Source organism: Pelodiscus sinensis, chromosome 2, assembly GCF_052426305.1.
Source record: "Pelodiscus sinensis isolate ZL-2025 chromosome 2, ASM5242630v1, whole genome shotgun sequence".
In the NCBI taxonomy this organism is placed as follows: Eukaryota; Metazoa; Chordata; order Testudines; family Trionychidae; genus Pelodiscus; species Pelodiscus sinensis.
In genome coordinates this window covers 229,357,183-229,376,842 of record NC_143053.1, presented here as the reverse complement: position 1 = coordinate 229,376,842, position 19,660 = coordinate 229,357,183, and the positions used below count along the sequence as shown (strand labels likewise).

Here is a 19,660-nt window from a genome sequence, read left to right as displayed (position 1 = left end):
CCAGTCCAAAAGTTTCCATACTATAATGCCTACAACTCATGGGGCACATGGCCTCCACGACTTATGTCATTGAACACACAAAATTACATTTTTGGTGCCTTCAGCATTGGATGGCAAAGATGTATGCTCCAAACACTCACGACATATGCAGCACGGTAGGAATTCCTTCCCACGTGAGGACATCATTAGCCTGGTGGACTGTCCCCGACAATCTGATGTTCGGCATACCTTTCCACTGTCCTCAGCAAACGATGCAGCTCACTATCGACGCATCACTACTCGGATGGGGTGCCCACCTGAGATGCAAGCAGGTGCAGGGCCTATGGTCCCCTGAAGAATCATTGATGCACATCAACTTTCTGGAACTCAGGGCGGTGTACAATGCCTACCAATACTTCCTCCCTTTTATCCAAGGTCAAGTCATACAAGTCCTCACAGACAATATGACTATGGTATATTACATAAACAGGCAGAGGGAAGCCCGATCCCATTTGCTGTACGCAGAAGCAATACGTTTGTGGAATTGGTGCAACAGCCACAAAATCTCCCTCACTGCAGAATATCTCCCCGGCTAACAGAATTGCACAGCCAATGCCCTGAGCAGACACTTTTCGCTCAACCATGAATAGGAATTGCACCTCGAGGAACTCTCCACAATATTTCAACAGTGGGGTTTCCGACAACGGACCTCTTTGCCACATATCTCAATGCGAAATGCCCTCAATACTGCTCGAGGGCGGGGATTGGACACAATTCCAAAGGGGATGCTTTCCTTTGCAGTTGGAGTTGCCATCTTTTATATGCATTCCCTCCCACACCTCTAATCCCCAGAGTCCTAGAGAGAAAATTCTCACGGACGACAGAGCCACGGTAATTCTAATAGCTCCCTTCTGGCTGCGACAAACATGGTTCCCTTACCTGCATCGTATGTCGGCTCGTCCACCATATCCACGCAGATGCCATGACCTGCTCATGCAGAACCACTTCTCTCTGCTTCACCTTCAGATCGACCATCTGGCACTGATGGCATGGTACCTGGTTGGTTCCAACAGACAGAGATGACCTGCTCGCAGTCTGTTAAACATGTCCTGTTACATGGTAGGAAATCAACTACTTTACTATTGTAGAGCAATATGAGTTCTAAATAGACTTACCTGCGATTAACCAGATGTATACACTACTTTTATCCATAAAAACAAAAGCCTGAGAACATATACAAGTCTTTTATTCTGCTCTGATGGCCAAAAGACTTAAGATTTCTTGGACCAACAAAGAAAAAAAATCAAAGATCTCGGGCTCTCTAATAAGAACGCCCTTCTTCTTGTCCCCAGGCATTCAGATCTGAGAACTATTAGCAAAAGCATGCTATTGGTTTCAGCTATTGTGATTGAGTATATACAGACAGATGTATCCGTAGCCTAAGAGAGCTTTAGAGATCAAAATTATCAGATTGAATTAAACTCAAAGAAAATGTGAATCCAATTAATATATTCCTTAAAGCTAGTTCTCCTAAGTAACAGTCAGATTTGACCACCTGGAAACAATGGGAATCCTCACTGTTACTACCTGCTGGAAGTATGGCAGAATCTGACCCTAATCTGGAAGTTGTATAGTGTTTGCTAGTTGTAGTTCAAAGTAGTATTCAAGGACCATGCTATATTGAGCGAATTTTCAAGGATTCAGGAACAACTGAGAATCCCTAACAACACATCTTACTGACAGGTCATGAATAACCCATCAGTAATGAGAACAGACACTACCAGTATTTTTTTCTACAATCAATGAGGGTATGTCTACACTACAGCACTAATTCGAAATAACTTAATTCAAATTAGTTAATTCGAACTAAGCTAATTCGAACTAGTGCATCTAGACCTAAAAACTAGTTCGAATTAGCGTTTTGCATGTCCACATTGAGTGGACCCTGAACCAAAGTTAAGGCTGGCCGGAAGCAGTGCCGGCAGGGCATCAGGTTAGGACTTAGAGTGTGGAGCTGCTGGCTCAGGCTAGCCGAAGGCTGTGCTTAAAGGGACCCGACCCCCACCCCGGACAGACAGTTCTCAGGGTTCCCTGCTTGCTTGTCTACCTCAATGAGGGACAGCAAAGCAGTCCTGACTTGGAGTGCCCTGAGTGCCCACACTCGGCACATCACAGCACTCGGCCATCAGCCCGGCTGCACTTGCCACAAGCTACCATCCGGGGGGGGGGGTCAATCGGGGGGCTGTCAGGATCCAGGCAGCCCTGCAGGAGAGCTTCCACCCTGAGGAGCCCGCAGAGCCACCCCAGTCCTCCCCATCGGGGGCTCATACCCCATTCCTCCCTCACCTCCTTCCACTTACCCCTCCCTAGCCCTCCTTCCTGATGTACAAAATAAATGACACAAAAATAGAAATTCTCTTTATTTAACAAAACGGGGGTGGGCGGGATTAGCCTCTGGGGAGACTGGGAAAAGGAGGTGGGAGAGAGGAAGAGAGAGCGTGGGAGAGGGGAGGGGGAAACCTGGGAGGAGGGAGCTGGAAGGGGGAAGCCGGGGAAGAAGGAGGAGGGGAAGTATGAAACTATGGTACACCATATCTTCAGTACAGTGTACAGACGTGGTCTCCTCACCTCAAAAAAGATGTTTTGGCCTTGGAAAGGGTTTTGAAAAGGGCAACTAAAATGATGAGGGGTTTGGAACAGGTCCCATATGAAGAGAGGCTAAAGAGACTGGGACTTCTCAGCTTAGAAAAGAGGAGACTGAGGGGGGATATGATAGAGGTATATAAAAGCATGAGTGTTGTGGAGAGGGTGCATAAAGAAAAGTTCTTCATTAGATCCCATAATAGAAGGACTAGAGAACACGAAATGAAATGAATGGGTAGCAGGCTTCAAACTAATAAGCGAAAGTTCTTCTTCACAAAGCAAATGGTCAACCTGTGGAACTCCTTGCCACAGGAGGCTGTGAAGGCTAGAACTATAACAGAGTTTAAAGAGAAGTTAGATAAAGTCATGGAGGTTGGGTCCATGGAGTGCTATTAGCTAGGGGGTAGGAATGGTGTCCCTGGCCTCTGTTTGTGGAAGGCTGGAGATGGATGGCACGAAACAAATGGCTTGGTCATTGTCTTCAGTCCATCCCCTCTGGGGTAGCTGGTGTTGGCCGCTGTCGGCAGACAGGCTACTGGGCTAGATGGACCTTTGGTCTGATCCAATACGGCCATTCTTATGTTCTAAGCTCAGGGCTCAGGGTTGGGGGGGTCTCACTGGACCACCATGATTTTCATGCAAACCTGCTCCTGGGTTCGCATGTGGCCTTTGGTGGCCAAGCTGGCAGCTATCCTGCCCCAGACTGCCACTTTCCTGTGCCTAGTGCGGAGGTCGTGGACGTTGGAGGCCTCCCCCCAACCCTGCATGAGGTTCCCTTGCGGCCCCGGGCAGGCTCCTGGGAGCCGCCACCTGGTCCCGGGAAGAGGCGGAGGTCTGGGTGGCAGCAGGTGGCTGGCTCGTGCCGTGCCAGGTGCAGGGTCTGCTGGCTGGGTGCTGGCAGGCTTGCACCTGGCACGGGCACCATAGCCAGACCGTGTCATGCCCCTTTAAGGGCTCCGGGGCCGGGAGGGGGGCAGATGAGTTTCCCTGGTTGTGCCCAGAGTGGCCACCAGGGCAAGCTGGGGAGGGCTAGCCTCCCACTAGTTCGAATTAAGTGGCTACACAGCCCTTAATTCGAACTACTTAATTCGAACTAGGCATTGGTCCTCGTAGAATGAGGTTTACCTAGTTCGAATTAAGCGCTCCACTAGTTCGAATTAAGTTCGAACTAGCGGTTTGCCTGTGTAGCGCCTATGAAAGTTAATTCGAACTAATGGCTGTTAGTTTGAATTAACTTTGTAGTGTAGACATACCCAGAGTTATTTGTCACCAAGGTATACAGTACTTTATTCTTCAGAGGTTTTTATTTGTGACCCCAAAAAGAGTAAGAACTCTGTGAATCACAGCAACTAATTATTTATTTCCAGTTGTCCTGTTTTGTACTCTGCAATCTTTAGATAACAATCATAGATAAAATGGCTGCTAAAACATTTCAAATGATTTTCAAGTTAACAAACATTTGGAGAAATGGGAGGCCTCTTGGCAATCCTCCCCAGATTTCCTACTCCCACAGTAATCCAAATACAGGGAGGGTAAGGAAAAAATCATGTTCTTAACAGTAGAAAGAAATAGACATTTTTAAAAAAGTATAACAAAATGTGAAATAACAAAAAGAAGAAATGTGGATGAGAAGCAGCAATAAATGGAAAATAAGATCCTCAGGATGTCACAGAAGCAAATCTAAATTAAAAAAAAAACATTTCTGGCAAAGGGCTGTCTGTTATAAATGTGTAGTACATACAGTAACTAATTCAGCTCCTATTTTAATCTTAATAATATGGATTTCCAATCAATTTTGAAACTCTTTTAGTGTCTTTCTTTAGCTATTAGGAAATAGGTCTGTGTTCTCTCTCTTTCTCCAAGTGCCTCCTTTATATGTTAATCTTCACTAGAAAACTACAGTGAAATAAAAATAAAATTAAGATTATAGTCCCATACAAAATATGTTTTAAGACCTTTGGCTTCAACATTTCTGAATTATCAGCTCTCCCTATTGCTTTTTGTGGGATGCATTTCAAATCCTATAAGACTCGTAGTACATTGGAATGTTCTTGATAGAATTCTTTCTAAACATTGCACCAAACCTCTAACAGACAAATATAGTATGACATTATCTGACAAGTAAGAGTCTAGACTTGTTTCATGTATTCTTATATGATTAACAAAGATTAAAAATCAAATCTGTTTTAGTATTAGTTTTATGAAGGTAGGGTACATACCTGTGTGCTATATGAGTATACCCAATAAGGTCCTGTGATGGGATGTGCATATCCCGCACTGAATCAGGTGGGGTTAAAACCCTGTGGGCAGAGGAAGTCTTGTCCCTTCACCCAGACTGGGCATACTCCAAATGCTGGGGCAGCATAAAAGACAGTAACCCAGCTCAGTCTAGGCTGGGCACAGAAGGAGAAGGCTCTTCACCAGGAGCTCCAGAACCACTCCAGCCAAAGACTCAGACAGCAGGACCCAGAGACCGCCATGAGCTACCAACACTGGAGGAGCCCCAGGGAGAGGTGGCTGCAGGGGATCCAGAGGATCCAGAAACCTCCTGGATCAGACCTGCACCACTGTTGGTAGAAACAGACCCAGGGAGGCTGTCAGAGTGGTATCCCCCACCCAGGTGAGCTCGGTGTGTTTGGTCTGACTTCCTTCTGAGCGAGTGGCAGAATCATAGAACCATAGAGCTGGAAGAGACCTCAGGAGGTCATCAAGTCCAGCCCCCTGCCCAAGGCAGGAACAATCCTGACTAAATCAACCCAGCCAGGGCCCTGTCAAGCTGAGACTTAAAAACCTCTAGAGATGGAGATTCCACCACATCCCTAGGTAACCCATTCCAGTACTTCGCCACCCTCCTAGTGAAATAGTTTTTCCTAATGTCCAACCTAGACCTCTCCCGCTGTAACTTGAGACCATTGCTCCTTGTACTGCCATCCATCACTACTGTAAACAGCCTCTCTTGATCCTCTTTGGAACCTCCCTTCAGGAAATTGAAGGCTGCTATTAAATCCCCCCTCACTCTTCTCTTCTGCAGACTAAACAAACCCAAATCCCTCAGTCTCTCCTCATACGTCATGCGCTCCAGCCCCCTAATCATTTTGGTCGCCCTCCACTTGACCCCCTCCAATGCATCCACATCCTTTCTATAGTGAGGGGGCCCAGAACTGGACACAGTACTCCAGGTGTGGCATCACCAGTGTTGAATAAAGGGGAATAATCACTTCTCTAGATCGGCTGGCAATGCCCTTCCTAATGCAACCTATTATGCCATTAGCCTTCTTGGCTACAAGGGCACACTGTTGAATATTGTGGGAGACAATATCAAAAGCTTTGCTGAAGTCAAGTCCACTAACTTTCCCATATCCACAGAGCCACTTACCTCATCATAGAAGCTAATCAGATTGGTCCGGCACGACTTGCCCTTCATGAATCCATGTTGACTATTCCTGATCACTTTCCCCTCTTCCAAGTATTTCAAAATAGACTCCTTGAGGATCCCCTCCATGATTTTTCTGGGGACTGAGGTAAGCCTGATGGGTCAGTAGTTCCCTGGATTGTCCTTCTTCCCTTTTTTAAAGATGGGCACTACATTTGCCTTTTCCCAATCATCCGGGATCTCTCCCGATCTCCACGAGTTTTCAAAGATAATGGCCAAAGGCAATGACATTTGCCAACTCCCTCTGTACCCTCAGATGCATTAAATCTGGACCCATGGATTTTTTTATATCTAGCTTTTCTAAATAGTTCCTAACTTGTTCTTTCCCCACCAAGGGCTGTCCACCTTCTTTCCCTACTGCATTGTCTGGTGCATTTGTCTGGGAGCTGACCTTGTCAGTGAAGACAGAGGCAAAGAAAGCATTGAGTACTTCAGCTTTTTCCACATCATCTGTCACTAGGTTACCTCCCTCATCCAATAAGGGCTCCACACCCTCTCTGATCACCCTCTTATTGCTAACATGCCTGTAGAAACCTTTCTTGTTACCCTTCACATTCCTTTCTAGCTGCCATTCCAATTGTGCTTTCACCTTCCTGATAATTCCCCTGCATTTTCGAGCAATATATTTATACTTATCCCTAGTCATCTGTCCAATTTTCCACTTCTTGTAAGCTTCCTTTTTCTGTTTAATCTCACCAAGGATGTCCCAGGTAAGCCAATCTGGTCACCTACCATACAGGAAGTCCCTGATTTACGAATGGGTTACGTTCCGAACACCTGGTCGTAATTCGATTTGGTCATAAGTCGGAAATACCCTTAAATGTGATGCCTGTGCTGTTTGAAAAACTTGACGTACATGGTTCTCAATTTGAAAATATTATAATGGGGTTAATGGGGGGTTGGTCATAAGTATGGATGGTCGTAAGTCAGTGTGTTTGTAAATTGGGGAGTGGCTGTATTTGCTTTTCTTGAAGCGCATCGGGTTGGTTTCTTCCTGTGCCTTCAATAAGGCTTCTTTAAAATACTGCCAGCTCTCCTGGACTCCTTTCCCCCTCATGTAAGCATCCCAGGGAATCCTGCCCATCATTTCTCTCAGAGAGTCAAAGTCTGCTTTTCTGAAGTCCAGGGTGTGTATTTTGCTATTCTCCTTTCTTTCTTTGGTCAAGATCCTGAAATCTACCGTCTCATGATCGCTGCTTCCCAGGTTGTCACCCATTTCTACTTCCCCTACTTAGTTCCTCCCTGTTTGTGAGCAGCAGCTCAAGCTGCACATGGCCCCTGGATGGTTCCTTCAGCACTTGTACCAAGAAGTTATCCCCAACATTCTTTAAAAACTTCCTGGATTGTCCGTGTACTGCTGTATTGGTCTCCCAACAGATGTCAGGGTGATTCAAGTCCCTTATGAGAACCAGGGCCTGTGATCTGGAAGCTTCTCTCAGTTGTCCGAAGAAAGCCTCGTCTACCTCATCCATCTGATCTGGTGGTCTATAGCAGACACCAATCACAACATCACCCCTGTTGCTTCCACCTCTAAACTTTACCATAGACTCTCAACAGACTTTTCACCCTCTGTATCTTGGAGCTCCGAGCAATCATACTGCTCTCTTATATACGATGCAACACCTCCTCCTTTTCTCCCCTTCCTGTTCTTCCTGAACAGTTTATACCCTTCCATGACAGTACTCCAGTCATGCGAGTCATCCCACCAAGTCTCCATTATTCCAAACAAATCATAGTTCTTTGACTGGGCCAGGGCTTCTAATTCTTCCTGATTGTTTCCCAGGCTTCTCGCATTTGTGTACAAACACCTTAGATAACCAGTTGATCGCCCTGCCTTTTCTATTTGAGTCAGGGGTCCTCCTTTGTTGCTCATTCCTCCTTGTGTTTCTTCCCGGTAGCCGACTTCCTCACTTCAGGGCTTTGGTCACCATCCCCCAAACAACCTAGTTTAAAGCCCTCCTCACTAGGTTTGCAAGCCTGCTTGCAAAGATGCTCTTTCCTCTCTTTGTTATGTGGATCCCATCTCTTCCTAACATTCCTTGAGCCCAGAACAGGGTTCCATGGTCACAGAAACCAAAGCCCTTTCTCTGACACCACCTGTGCAACCATGCATTTACTTCCTCAATTCAACGATTCCTACCCGGACCTTTTCCTTCAACCGGAAGGATGGACGAGAACACCACTTGCGCTTCAAATTCCTTGATCCTTCTTCCCAGCGCTACATAATCTGCAGACACCCACTCAATATTGACTTTTGCTGTGAGGCTGCACTTGCCCTGAGTTAAAGGGCCATTCCCCTTTATTGACTTTGTCCTGAGCCCAGGGCTTCCCCGTTATTAACTCCAGCCATTAGACTGTGTTGCCCTGCATTAAAGGGCCACTCCCTATTGACTCCCTATTGACTCTGGCTGGTAGCCCACACTGCCCTGAACAAAGTAACATTCCCCTTTATTGACTCTGAGCTAAGGGCTCCACCATCATTTACTCTAGCTGTTAGGCTAGACTGCCCTGAGATAAGGGCTAACTTCATTGACTCTGGATATTGGGCTGTATGGCCCTGAGATGAGGGTTAACCTTATTGACTTTGGCCATTAGGCTATACTACACCCAGCCCGAGGGCTGTTTCTCACAGACTAAAAGAGCCTGCCAATGATCCAGCAACTGACTAGGTGGTGTCCACACACGTGGGTCCTCTCAAGCCCAAAGATGGGGTGTGTATACACCGCAACAGTCCCTATCTTACATTTGTGGAAATGTTCCTTGAAAACATAAGAATTACAACCTAAAATGGGAAATCTTAAAAGTTCCTATATTTTAAAATTTTCAAAAAGTTTACAAATGTTTAGTGTTTTGTATTTGTTTTACATTAGGCCCCTCTCATCCACCCCACCACACTGTCAACGATTTTCCAGCTTCATTTGCCCATTTGTCAGTTCTGAAACAAGTATGTTTCACCCTCCCCATTGTCCCTGATCTGTCCCATAAAGCCATAAGAAATTAGCCAGTTGATAATGGCTGTGGAGCGTAGAGGATAGGTTACTCCTACTAGTGCTAGATATGATATGATATGATTTTTAGTTTATATTTGATTGTGTCCTTCCCATATACTGTTGGTACAGTACTTATTTTCTTTGACTGTAAGCTTGTCAGGTCAGGCAGTATTGATTATTATTAATTTATTTATGGCATTTCCTAGAGGAACTCCAGTCCCATTAGACTAGACATGGTGCCGACAAATAACAAAGAAAATAATCCTTGTCCCAGAGATCTTACAACTAAGGTATCAGACAGGATGCAAGAGCTGGATGAAAGAAATAAGGATGAATGTGGGGAGATGAGGAAAATAATAATGATGACATTTCACAAAACAAAAAGTTCTAAACTAAAAAAAATCTATTTTAACAGAAAATCAATTAAAATGTAATGAAAATGTGTATTGAAATTAAACAGATTACATCTTATTGCCAGATACAATCAGCTACAGCTTTCCTAAGGAAACCAACACTGTATGTCAAGTATGTAATTTCTTTTTCTTCTCCCTTGTGTCCTGTCATTTCTCTCTCGCTCTCTCTCTCATTTTCCCTTCTTCTCTCCCATTTGCAGGCTCCTTTGTCTCCAGTTTTCTCTTGGTTTAATCTTTCCTTGTTTCTTTCTTTCTTGTTTTTAACTATCCATTTAGAACCTAACATTAGAAATCCCTAACTCAACCTAGCACTTATCTGGCCAGTGAATTAATTAGAGCCCCCTCTGACTCAGGGCTGCTGTAATTTACACCACTACATAAGATCCCAAAGAGAATGAACCTCATGTCAGTTGAAAATCATCATTATGAAGCTCCATTCTGCCCATCTCCTGACATTCCGCCTGCCTTCCCTGGCACATCCTCTGTTCAGGTTGGGGACGGTGGCTTGAGCAAGAACTGCTTTTTCTAATTTGCCAGATTTACACCAGCAGGGAATCTTTTACAGCTGGAACCCATCCACTTTGTGCTGCCTGAGCAAAGCAAAATGAGCATATAGTAGCTGCCTTTTTCAGCAGTATGGATGTAGCCAACAACGTCTTATCCTTTTGCTCAGTTGGAGATGGAAATCAGCTTGGATTTTAGTAAAATTGAAACAGTGACTGAGCTTAACCTCATGTTTTGATTGTACAGTATGTTGTATTATTTATAATTTAATTGTATGAGAAATATTTTCATAAGGATAAATTATATGTGTAACATAACACTCAAAGCTAGGTGCTTTAAAATTTTCCAGTGTGCAGTATATTGTTGAAAGTTACAAAATGTTGGCTGGATCCAGATTGATACATTTTTGGATACGTTTCTTCCATATGCTTTTATTTAAAGTATTTTTTTTTTAGGTTAGAATTAGAAAAACCATGTAAAATGTCTCTTTTTTTATTATTATTATTATTATTTTTGAATGGGAGTGATTTACAAGTAGAAGATCATAGCTATAGCATCTTCTAGAAACTGCAGCATATGAAAAAAATGAAAAACTAAATCTGAAAAAAACTGTAAGTCCTAACAGTACTTGGTGATACTGTGTCAATGTAAAATATGTCATCACCAAAGTGATAGGAAGAAACAGCAATCCTACTGAAGCAAACGTTTTTTGGTCTCAAAGGCTCTAAGATCCATCTGATATATCTCTAACTTTCAAGCATTTCTTTGTCTAGTAAAAGATTTACTTGAAAATGCTGAAATTCTCCATGAAAATGCTGCCTCCTGTATCTTCCACTGCCCACATGAGACTTTGGTAGCTGAGATGGCCATGGCCAGAGCAGTGAAGGTGAATATACACTACTGTGCTCAGACCCTTGATCTTAGACACCAAGATATTTTTGAATGAATGGTTTACTAGTGCATCAGTGCTTGTTTGCTTTTTTAAATTTCTTTTCATCCCCGAACTACTTAGACTCTAACAGCAAGAATCCTGACAAGATGGTATCTTCAGAAAATGCAGAATTACTTGCCTTAGTAACTCTGCTTCACTGAAAATATCGCCTCTGCAGAGTTCTCATTCACAAAACATCTCTCCTCAGAGTTTGGAGGGCAATCTTGAGAAGTAGTGTATATGTTTGCAGTTTTATGTTCATATTGTTCTTTGCAAGGAAATACTTTCTCAAGCAGTTTGTGATTGGCTAAGATTTTCTTTGGGAAGCCTTTGCTTCTCATTTGAGGGCAGTTGTAGTCCTTCAGCTACCTACAACTGGAATCTTACAACTACCAATGGATATGCTTACACCATGACCCATTACTGCACTAGGGACCAGAAACCTCAGTGCTTTATGCCTGTCTTGTACTAAGGTGCACAAGACTCAGCAATCAGAATCCTGTAAGATTATCTATCAGAATTACAAGGTAAACTAATCTTCCATTATGCAGCCTTTGAATCTTGTATTATTTTAAAGATGAGCTAGCAGTAGCAACATGATCTCTATTGACCATCTGAATAATTGAGGCTGTGAATTATTCTTGCTTTTAGAGCCCATAAATGATGTGCACACTCTGTATAATCTTCAGACATCCTGGCTGTGTCTAGACTGGCCAGTTTTTCTGGAAAATCAGCCGCTTTTCCGGAAAAACTTGCCAGCTGTCTACACTGGCCGCTTGAATTTCTGCAAAAGCACTGACAATCTCATGTAAGATTGTCAGTGTTTTTGCGGAAATACTATGCTGCTCCCGTTCGGGCAAAAGTCTTTTTCCGAAAAACTTTTGCGCAAAAGGGCCAGTGTAGACAGCAGAGATTTATTTTCTGCAAAAAAAAACCCTATCGCGAAAATGGCGATCGGGGCTTTTTTGTGGAAAAGCACATCTAGATTGGCCACGTACGCTTTTCCGCAAAAAGTGCTTTTGCAGAAAAGTGTCCTGACAATCTAGACGCACTTTTCCGAAAATGCTTTTAACGGAAAACTTTTCCGTTAAAAGCATTTCCGGAAAATCATGCCAATCTAGATGTAGCCCCTATGTTTATGCTTATTTGCTGTTATGATATTCTACCTGTGCCAAATTTGCTTGGACCTTTGCCTTAGAATATAAATACCAGCCAACAAAAACAAAGTCTAAATAATACTGCAATTGCCTTCTCTTTTTGTGGAAAATGTCTCTTATATGCCAGACTGATACATTTATACCACCTGCTTCTTTGCTGCCTCTGACATCTGTTAACATTTGCATGTGACAGAAAACAATACCTGAACAGTAAAGAGAAAGGATAAGTGAAGTTCAAGAGCATTGCATCTGAGAGAAAAAAAGACAAGTTATAATGCATTAGTGCTTTGGAAGCCCCAAAAGTCTTCTTGGACATGTCAAAATGTGTGTAATGTGACTGAACACCCCAAATCACAAGTGAATTGAATTGAACCTGTGAAACAATTTACTTTTTCATTGAAAAATAGCATGCAGGACAACAATAACCTATGCTCTTGTTACCTTGCAACAAAGGGATACTTTTTTCACATAAGGCAAAGATAATAACAACAAAGTTTAGCTAAAGTCCTCAAACTTAAGTGCCAAATTATATCATTAAATACCTAAACTGAAATATTCTGGGTTCTGTGCTGATTACCTCTTCAGTGACTCTGTGAGAGTAGGGTAAGTGAGAGAGCGAGCTAGAGGTTCTGCTGCTATGTGTCCTCCACCCTGACAGAGGGCTACTATCATGGCCTATGGTGGGAGGATTACTTCATCCTATAGACACTATGAAGATACACAGCGAACACCCTGGTATGTAGGATTTTTCTATATAGTGGCAGTTCTGTGCATATATTATGATTTCTTGATTATTTGGAACAGCAAATTGGGTAGTGACTGCTCCCGCCCTGGCAAAGTCAAAATTAAAATTCCTATTAACTTCAGTATAACACACAAATATTTTATGATGGACTATATCACTGAATAGGTTTATAAAAATTCCTGTTTATATTTTTATAACTGATGTTCTAATCAAGTAACAAAATAGAGTGCCTTTTTAAAAAATCATATGTACTCAGAAACAAGTAAATATCTGAAGGAAAAAATAAATAGCATGGAGCTGAGGGCAATAAGCAGAGAGTGGAGACAAACATTTTTGCATAATTGTTACTAAATAATGTACCTCCAAAAACACTAATTCCATCAAAACATCTGGTGACATAAACTAATCACAATTCCAACAGTGGAATCATTATGAAACATTGGGGTTCATAATTCATTAAAATAAAAAGGTCTTGCTCTAGGTCTGTGAACTTATAGACTGTAATTATATAATGTATATGGTTTCCTTTACCAAAATCACCGTATGTACAGTGATGCATATCTATTTTTGGATTTTGAATCAGACACACAAAATACATATACCCTTCCTCTATAAGTTTCACAAGAAAATTGTGACATGCTCAAGGGAACCCATTTTTATTTTTACAATTAAAATTGATCAGAATTATGACTTACTGAAGAAACAAAATTAATAGGTGACACATTATATAATTAGTAAGAAAGACAGTTTTTATTAATACCACTTTTTTTAAAAAATCATTCATTTAAGCTGCCTTTTAAGATATGCATTCTGCTTTTCTGTACTACATAATGCAGTTTTATCAGCACACACACATAGGGTACGTCTACACAGCAGAGCTAAAGTCGAATTAAACTACACAACTTCAACTACATCAATTGCATAGTTTAAGTCAAAATAGGTTAATTTGGCTTTTGACACTGTCTACGCAGCAGGAAGTCAAAGAAAGAATACTCTTCCTTTGACTTCCCTTCATCCTCATTAAATGAGGGTTACCGTGAGTCAGAGTAAGAAGTCCTCCAGCTCGACATTATTTCAAAATACAGGTTTGCTGTGTGAATGCGCACTGTGTTATTTTGAAATAATGTTAGTTATTCTGAAACAATGCTGCTGTGTAGATGTACCCATACTGACCCTGTTCTTACTCCCATTGAAAAAAATGGCAAATCTTCTGTTGACTTTACTTTTACCTGTATGCTGTGGGCCTGAGCCAGCTATCAGTGAAGTTATGATATAGATAAAAAGCCATCATACCATTCACCATCAATTTTAACTGTTTTGGAGCAAATAAACATGTATATTTTTCTGAAGTGTTCAGACTTTCAGAATTCTGATCTATTGTTCATACATATGTAAATTGCATTAACATTAATAGTAGTTATGTGAAAACTTTAACACAAGACTTGATCTCCCACTGACATTTAATTTACATAAGGCCTTTTTTGACATAATTCAGGCATACTCACGGCAGCCTTTCATAAGTTACTGATGGGGTCAAGGGGTGAAAAGTGACTGGCAAGAAGCTTATTTTGTACATTAGTCTAACACAAATACTTCCTTAAGTATAAAATGCTTTGATCTTCATAAGCAAATGCCATATGTGTGCAGCTGTGACCCATTCCTCACAACTGCTGGAAGGTTAGAAAAAGGTAGCATATGAATTCAATATCTGCGTTCAATTTATGCTTTTATATTTAGCAGTTCATAATTTTATGTAATATTTTAGCTGTATGAAAAATATGCACTGAAGTTGAGTGATAACAGATTTCTTTGTGGTTTGACTCTACATTGTTTGGGTGAATACAGAATCCTAAGTATTGCAGACTGAAAGCAGGGGTTTTAATTAGAGCTGTCTGTGCTTCAAAATACCTGAACTCATATTAAGATTGGCAGATTTCCCAAAATCTGAAGATTATGTGGAGCTAATTTGAGCTAAACAAGAGTTTTCTGCTTTCTAGTGTATATGGCTTATTCAGTTTCATCGCTGACTTTCAATATATTAAAAATAAGGAAATAGCACTATGATTAGTCATTTGCTGATTGTAAACAATATTTATCTGTAAAGATCCATCCTTATTTTGAGTGGTGCCTTATTCAAGGAGAATTCCCATTGAAAACAATGGGACTACACACAAAGTAAATTTCTGCTCAACTTGAGCAAAGGACAGAATGTGCCACTAAATTGTTTTCTTATTGACATATAAGTGTCTAAAGAATTATATCTTAAGGTTTGGATCCCTCAAATAAATTAATGAGGGTGGACTGTGAGGGTATGTCTAGACTGCACCCCTCTGCCATCAAGGGATGAAGATTAGGCTGGATATTTATTTAAATATCCCACGCTTCATTAGCATAAAAATGGCCACCGCTTTTTTCGGCATGGAGCTTTGTCGGAGAAAAGTGGCAGTCTAGACACTGATCTATCGCTAAAGATAGCCTTTTCCGATAGATCCTGTATACCTTGTTTTATGAGGTATTCACATGGATCCAATCCTAGGATGAAGGTCTAAAGCAGAGTACACGACTGCTTTCATAAAAAATCTTGAATATGACTTGTCATACTTTAGTAAAGAAAATTTTGTAGCTTATATGAGGGAAAATATCCAAGAGAGAATCCAACAGGATAAATACATAAAATAAACAAGTATAAGATGAGGAGAAGCAGTATCACTGTCACAAATGTGACAGAAAATATGAGTCAAGATTCCTTATATGAATTGAACTAACAAGAATTGTATTATTTCTTAATTTAAAATTCAAAAAGTCTTTTGTTATTTGTGTATATAAGTGCATACGCATATGAGGGTGCGTATTCATATAAATATGTGTACATATATTATTTTAAATTAATTCAATAATTTAATTTCAGTGTATTTATTTTTTTCTGTCTGATTTTATTTTACTAGCTTCTGCTGGGTATGGTAGGCTCAACAGATGAAACTCTACAAGAAGCAGCAGCTGGTTGCATAGCAAATATCCGCAGATTGGCTCTTGCTACAGAGAAAGCAAAATATGGTTGAAGTCTCAGCTATCTTTTATTGTCTCCCATGTATTACACACTGCAAGATGTTTGAATATGTTGAACTACATGGGCTATCTAAGTTAGAGAAACATCTGTTTGAGGATATATTTAAAGCTTACTATCTAATTAAAATATATGTGTTTAAAATTTATGTGATAGTATAGTCATACTGTATACTTTTAAAAATGTTTTTCAGTTATTGTTTCATCTAAATTAAGGTACTTAAAACACATGAAAATAATTGTCTGAGTTCCAGGTTAACAACATTAATTCTTAAATGTAAGCTATGTCTTTCCATTTGATGAAATTGTAATAAATACATTTTTCTTCACTGTGTGTGGCTTACAGTAATTCATGAATGAACAATTCCCTTACTTCTAAACCTGTCTAATCATCCTGTCATTATGGTTTTGCCTGTTTGATCACTTTCAATCCACAAGAGGACTAACTACAGATGCACCAATTTCACATCTGGTATTATATAAGTACTGCAAATGGCTAGAGTTCTAGACATCATTCCAAGATTATCCCAAATTTCCTCTTACTAGCACCAACATAAAAAAAACAATTATAGATGAAAATAAAATAAAACATGTTAAATTTAAGTATATATTAGATGAAAATAAAATAAAAACATGTTAAATAGTCAAAATTCACAGCCATAAATTAAGAAAAAATAAAGATGAGTGAGTATTTTATACTAATATTCTTATATTTGTATATTAGAAATATAATCTCATGGGGAGTCACCTATTCTTTTAAATTTAGAACAATATTTGAAGCATTTAGTTTGTTATTTAACATAAAAGTACTTACAGAATTTACTTTAATTTTAGTAATCACGGTCTTTATTTTAATGAATTGTCACTGATATTGTAGATTATAGAACAACTGAAACACATTCAAGCAATTAATTAACCCATGAGTAGTCCAGGTTTATGCCGGTACTGTGGACAGCAACCTTTGTAAGTAGAATACAAGTGCAAATAATTCTGTTATACATGAAAAAGAAATCTTAAAATACTTGCCATTCACTTTTAAATGTTTATTTCTGAATGAATTGTATTACTTTACTTTTCAATCCTGGTTATTTAAAGTACAATACACCTAGTCTAAAAGCTGCCATGTCTATTACATTTTATTAATTTCCCCTGTTCCTTGTGAGATAAAACTGCAGCTACTGAATAAGGTTGGGTTCTAATGGACACATTCAGATACAAAGCTCAACTTTTTCATATGTATTACTTTGTATCCACAGACTCATTAGCTATAGCTAAAGAGGTGTAATACAATTATTTCTCATTTTATTAATTAAAAGAAACAATCAACATACATGGACTGAAACAATTTTTTTGGCTCTTGTGCTAATTTTACATTTTTGAAGGCCTCTGTGAGTTTAACCAACAAACCATGGTTTAGGCAAGTATTAAGTATGTGCTTATATCGAGATAGCTCTTAAACAAGTGCTCAAACTTTAAACATCAAATACTTTCCTGACTTGAGGTCTAAAAATCTCCTTATAACGATATTCTTGTTCACATTTTAATTTAGGCACCACTAAACTTGTCAACAAACTCATACATGAACTAGAAACTCCCTTATGATAATTCACTGAAATCCAACAACCCAAACCTGCTTCTCTATAGTCTCATACCCTAACCTAGAGATATAGTGGGAAGCATCTGAGCAGTTGCGCTACTTTCCCCTCTACAGCCAAATTTAATCTAGTAGCAGTTGTGGTCCCTACACGTCTCCTGAGTAGATGGTTTGCATCTGTGGATTTGCATAGTGGAGGACCCATTGTCTGTTCCTCCACAACACATGTAGAACTCTATGGTGCATTGGGAGGAAAAGGGGTACAGAGGCCCTTGCACATAAGTCCATGCTCTTTCCAATTCACAGGATCCAGTATTTCCAGCAGTCAGAGCAGGGGACAGAATTTTCCCTTTAGTTAAGTATAAGGAGTTTTTTTGGGTTTTTTTAAATCTGCAGACAGATTCTGAGCTCCATGATAGTGGTCTAAGTCTGCAGTAATTCCACTAGTAATAAAGGAGATCAAAATGTGAGTCCAGCTAATCAACAATTGTACATAAATGTAAACCTTTGTATGGGAACATGAATGTTTCAAATTCAGTTGGTGATTCTTTCTAATTGTAAATAGACATCTCTATATCTTGCGTCTGATATCACAATAAAGTATTTATTATACACAGAACACAGCTATCCAATAAATAGTTTTGATAAATGCAAATATGTTTTAGTAGTCTGAGGAGGAGGTTGAGAATAGTTTCACTTTCTTGCTTACGAAAAGCAGAACACAAGTTAATATTTTATTATATAAAGAGAAACAAACCTTTCAGTCAAAAATAATTGGCCTAAATATGACACATTTTTTCAGTTTTTAATATTTTATGTAGAGTTTTGAAGAGGATAAAACGTACACTTAATTTTATGATCTAGTTATTTGAAAAGTATATGTAATTCTCATGGTGGGGACAGAGCTTGAACCTGAAATTCTTACTCACCTGAGTAACCCTTACACATGGAAGTAATTCCATTGAAGTCATTGGTTTAAATCACAGTCTTGTAATCCCAGCCTTGTGCTGTATTAGTTGTGATGTTTCCTTTTCCTTTATCATTCCTGCAGCTGTTCGGTTTTATAAAAGGAAAAGAAGCCCTTTGAAATTGAGGCAGAACAACTGCATAGTCACAGTCTGTATTAAAAACACAGCTCTTGTTTGTATAAAATTGCAGGATTCTACATCATTAATTTAAACAGAATAGGTTTTTAAGAACAATTGCATTCTGTGTTCTCTGACATAAGGCACGTCTACTCAGCAGTGTTATTTTGGAATAACTACCATTATTCCAAAATAACATAGTCCACGTCTACACTACAAGCAGTTATTTCAATATAATGTGAAAATAACATCAAACTGGAGGACTTCTTACTCTGACTCCTGGAACCTTCATTTTATGAGGAATAAGGGAAGTCAGAGGAAGAGTGCTCTTTCTCAAACTTCCTGCTGTATAGACAGCGCCAAAAGCCAAAATACGTTATTTCAACTTAAGCTATGCAATTGACATAACTCAAGTTGTGTAGATTATTTCAGCTTTAACCCTGCTGTGTAGATGTGCCCATACTGTGCAATGTAGGCACATGCATTTTCAAAGACTTCCACTTCCTTCATTGAACCAACAGGTATCACAACAGAGCTGATCTTTGAAAAGGACCTAGACAAAGATGGGTCCCAATCACTTTAACTTCCCTTAAGCATGGGAGCACGTGAGGGTGAGAATAGCTCCAGTACAAATTAGAGCAGCCACAAGGACCTAGCATTTATTTACAATTGTTTTTCTGTAAAATCTGAGGTTATCCCAATCCACCTTTTTTAATTATTTGGGGTCCAGTCCTCAGTTAGTGTCAATTAATGTAATTAGTGTCCTTGAAGGTAATAAAGCTGTGACTAATTTACACCATTTGAAGGTCACTTTTGCACTTAATTTTCATTAAAATGTTCAGAAAATTTGAAATTCCAAAAAGGCAATATGGACAGGAAGACAGTAGCAATTCTAATACAGATATACTATGGCTGACCAGCAAGACCACGGAAAAAAGCATCTGTCACCTTTATGTAATTCCTCTTGAATCTTAAAAGAATATTAAGTCTTTCATTTCAAACATCTGTCAGCAGACAAGAAAGGGTTTTTTTAATCACTCTATAGCTGTGTGAGTTATTGCTTGGTGACAATCATGATCAATTATTGAATTGTCCCAGGATGGCTACCTGCACATTTAAATGT

The 19,660-nt window shown here is 40.0% G+C and overlaps 1 protein-coding gene across 6 annotated transcripts in view; it reads left to right on the top strand.

Moving 5' to 3' along the window:
- Positions 1-16,187, top strand: part of ODAD2 (outer dynein arm docking complex subunit 2) — a 224,329-nt gene extending 208,142 nt beyond the window's left edge. For 5 of the 6 annotated variants that reach the window (XM_075922574.2, XM_075922576.2, XM_006124782.5 and 2 more), the window contains one exon: positions 15,741-16,187. In XM_075922574.2, coding sequence (XP_075778689.1) covers positions 15,741-15,854 — 114 coding nt within the window. In that variant the 3' untranslated portion in view covers positions 15,855-16,187. Of the gene's footprint in view, positions 1-10,735; positions 10,857-15,740 lie in introns of those variants that run through there. The other variant, XM_089776758.1, reaches the window with a different exon arrangement.
- Positions 16,188-19,660: the final 3,473 nt, after the last annotated feature.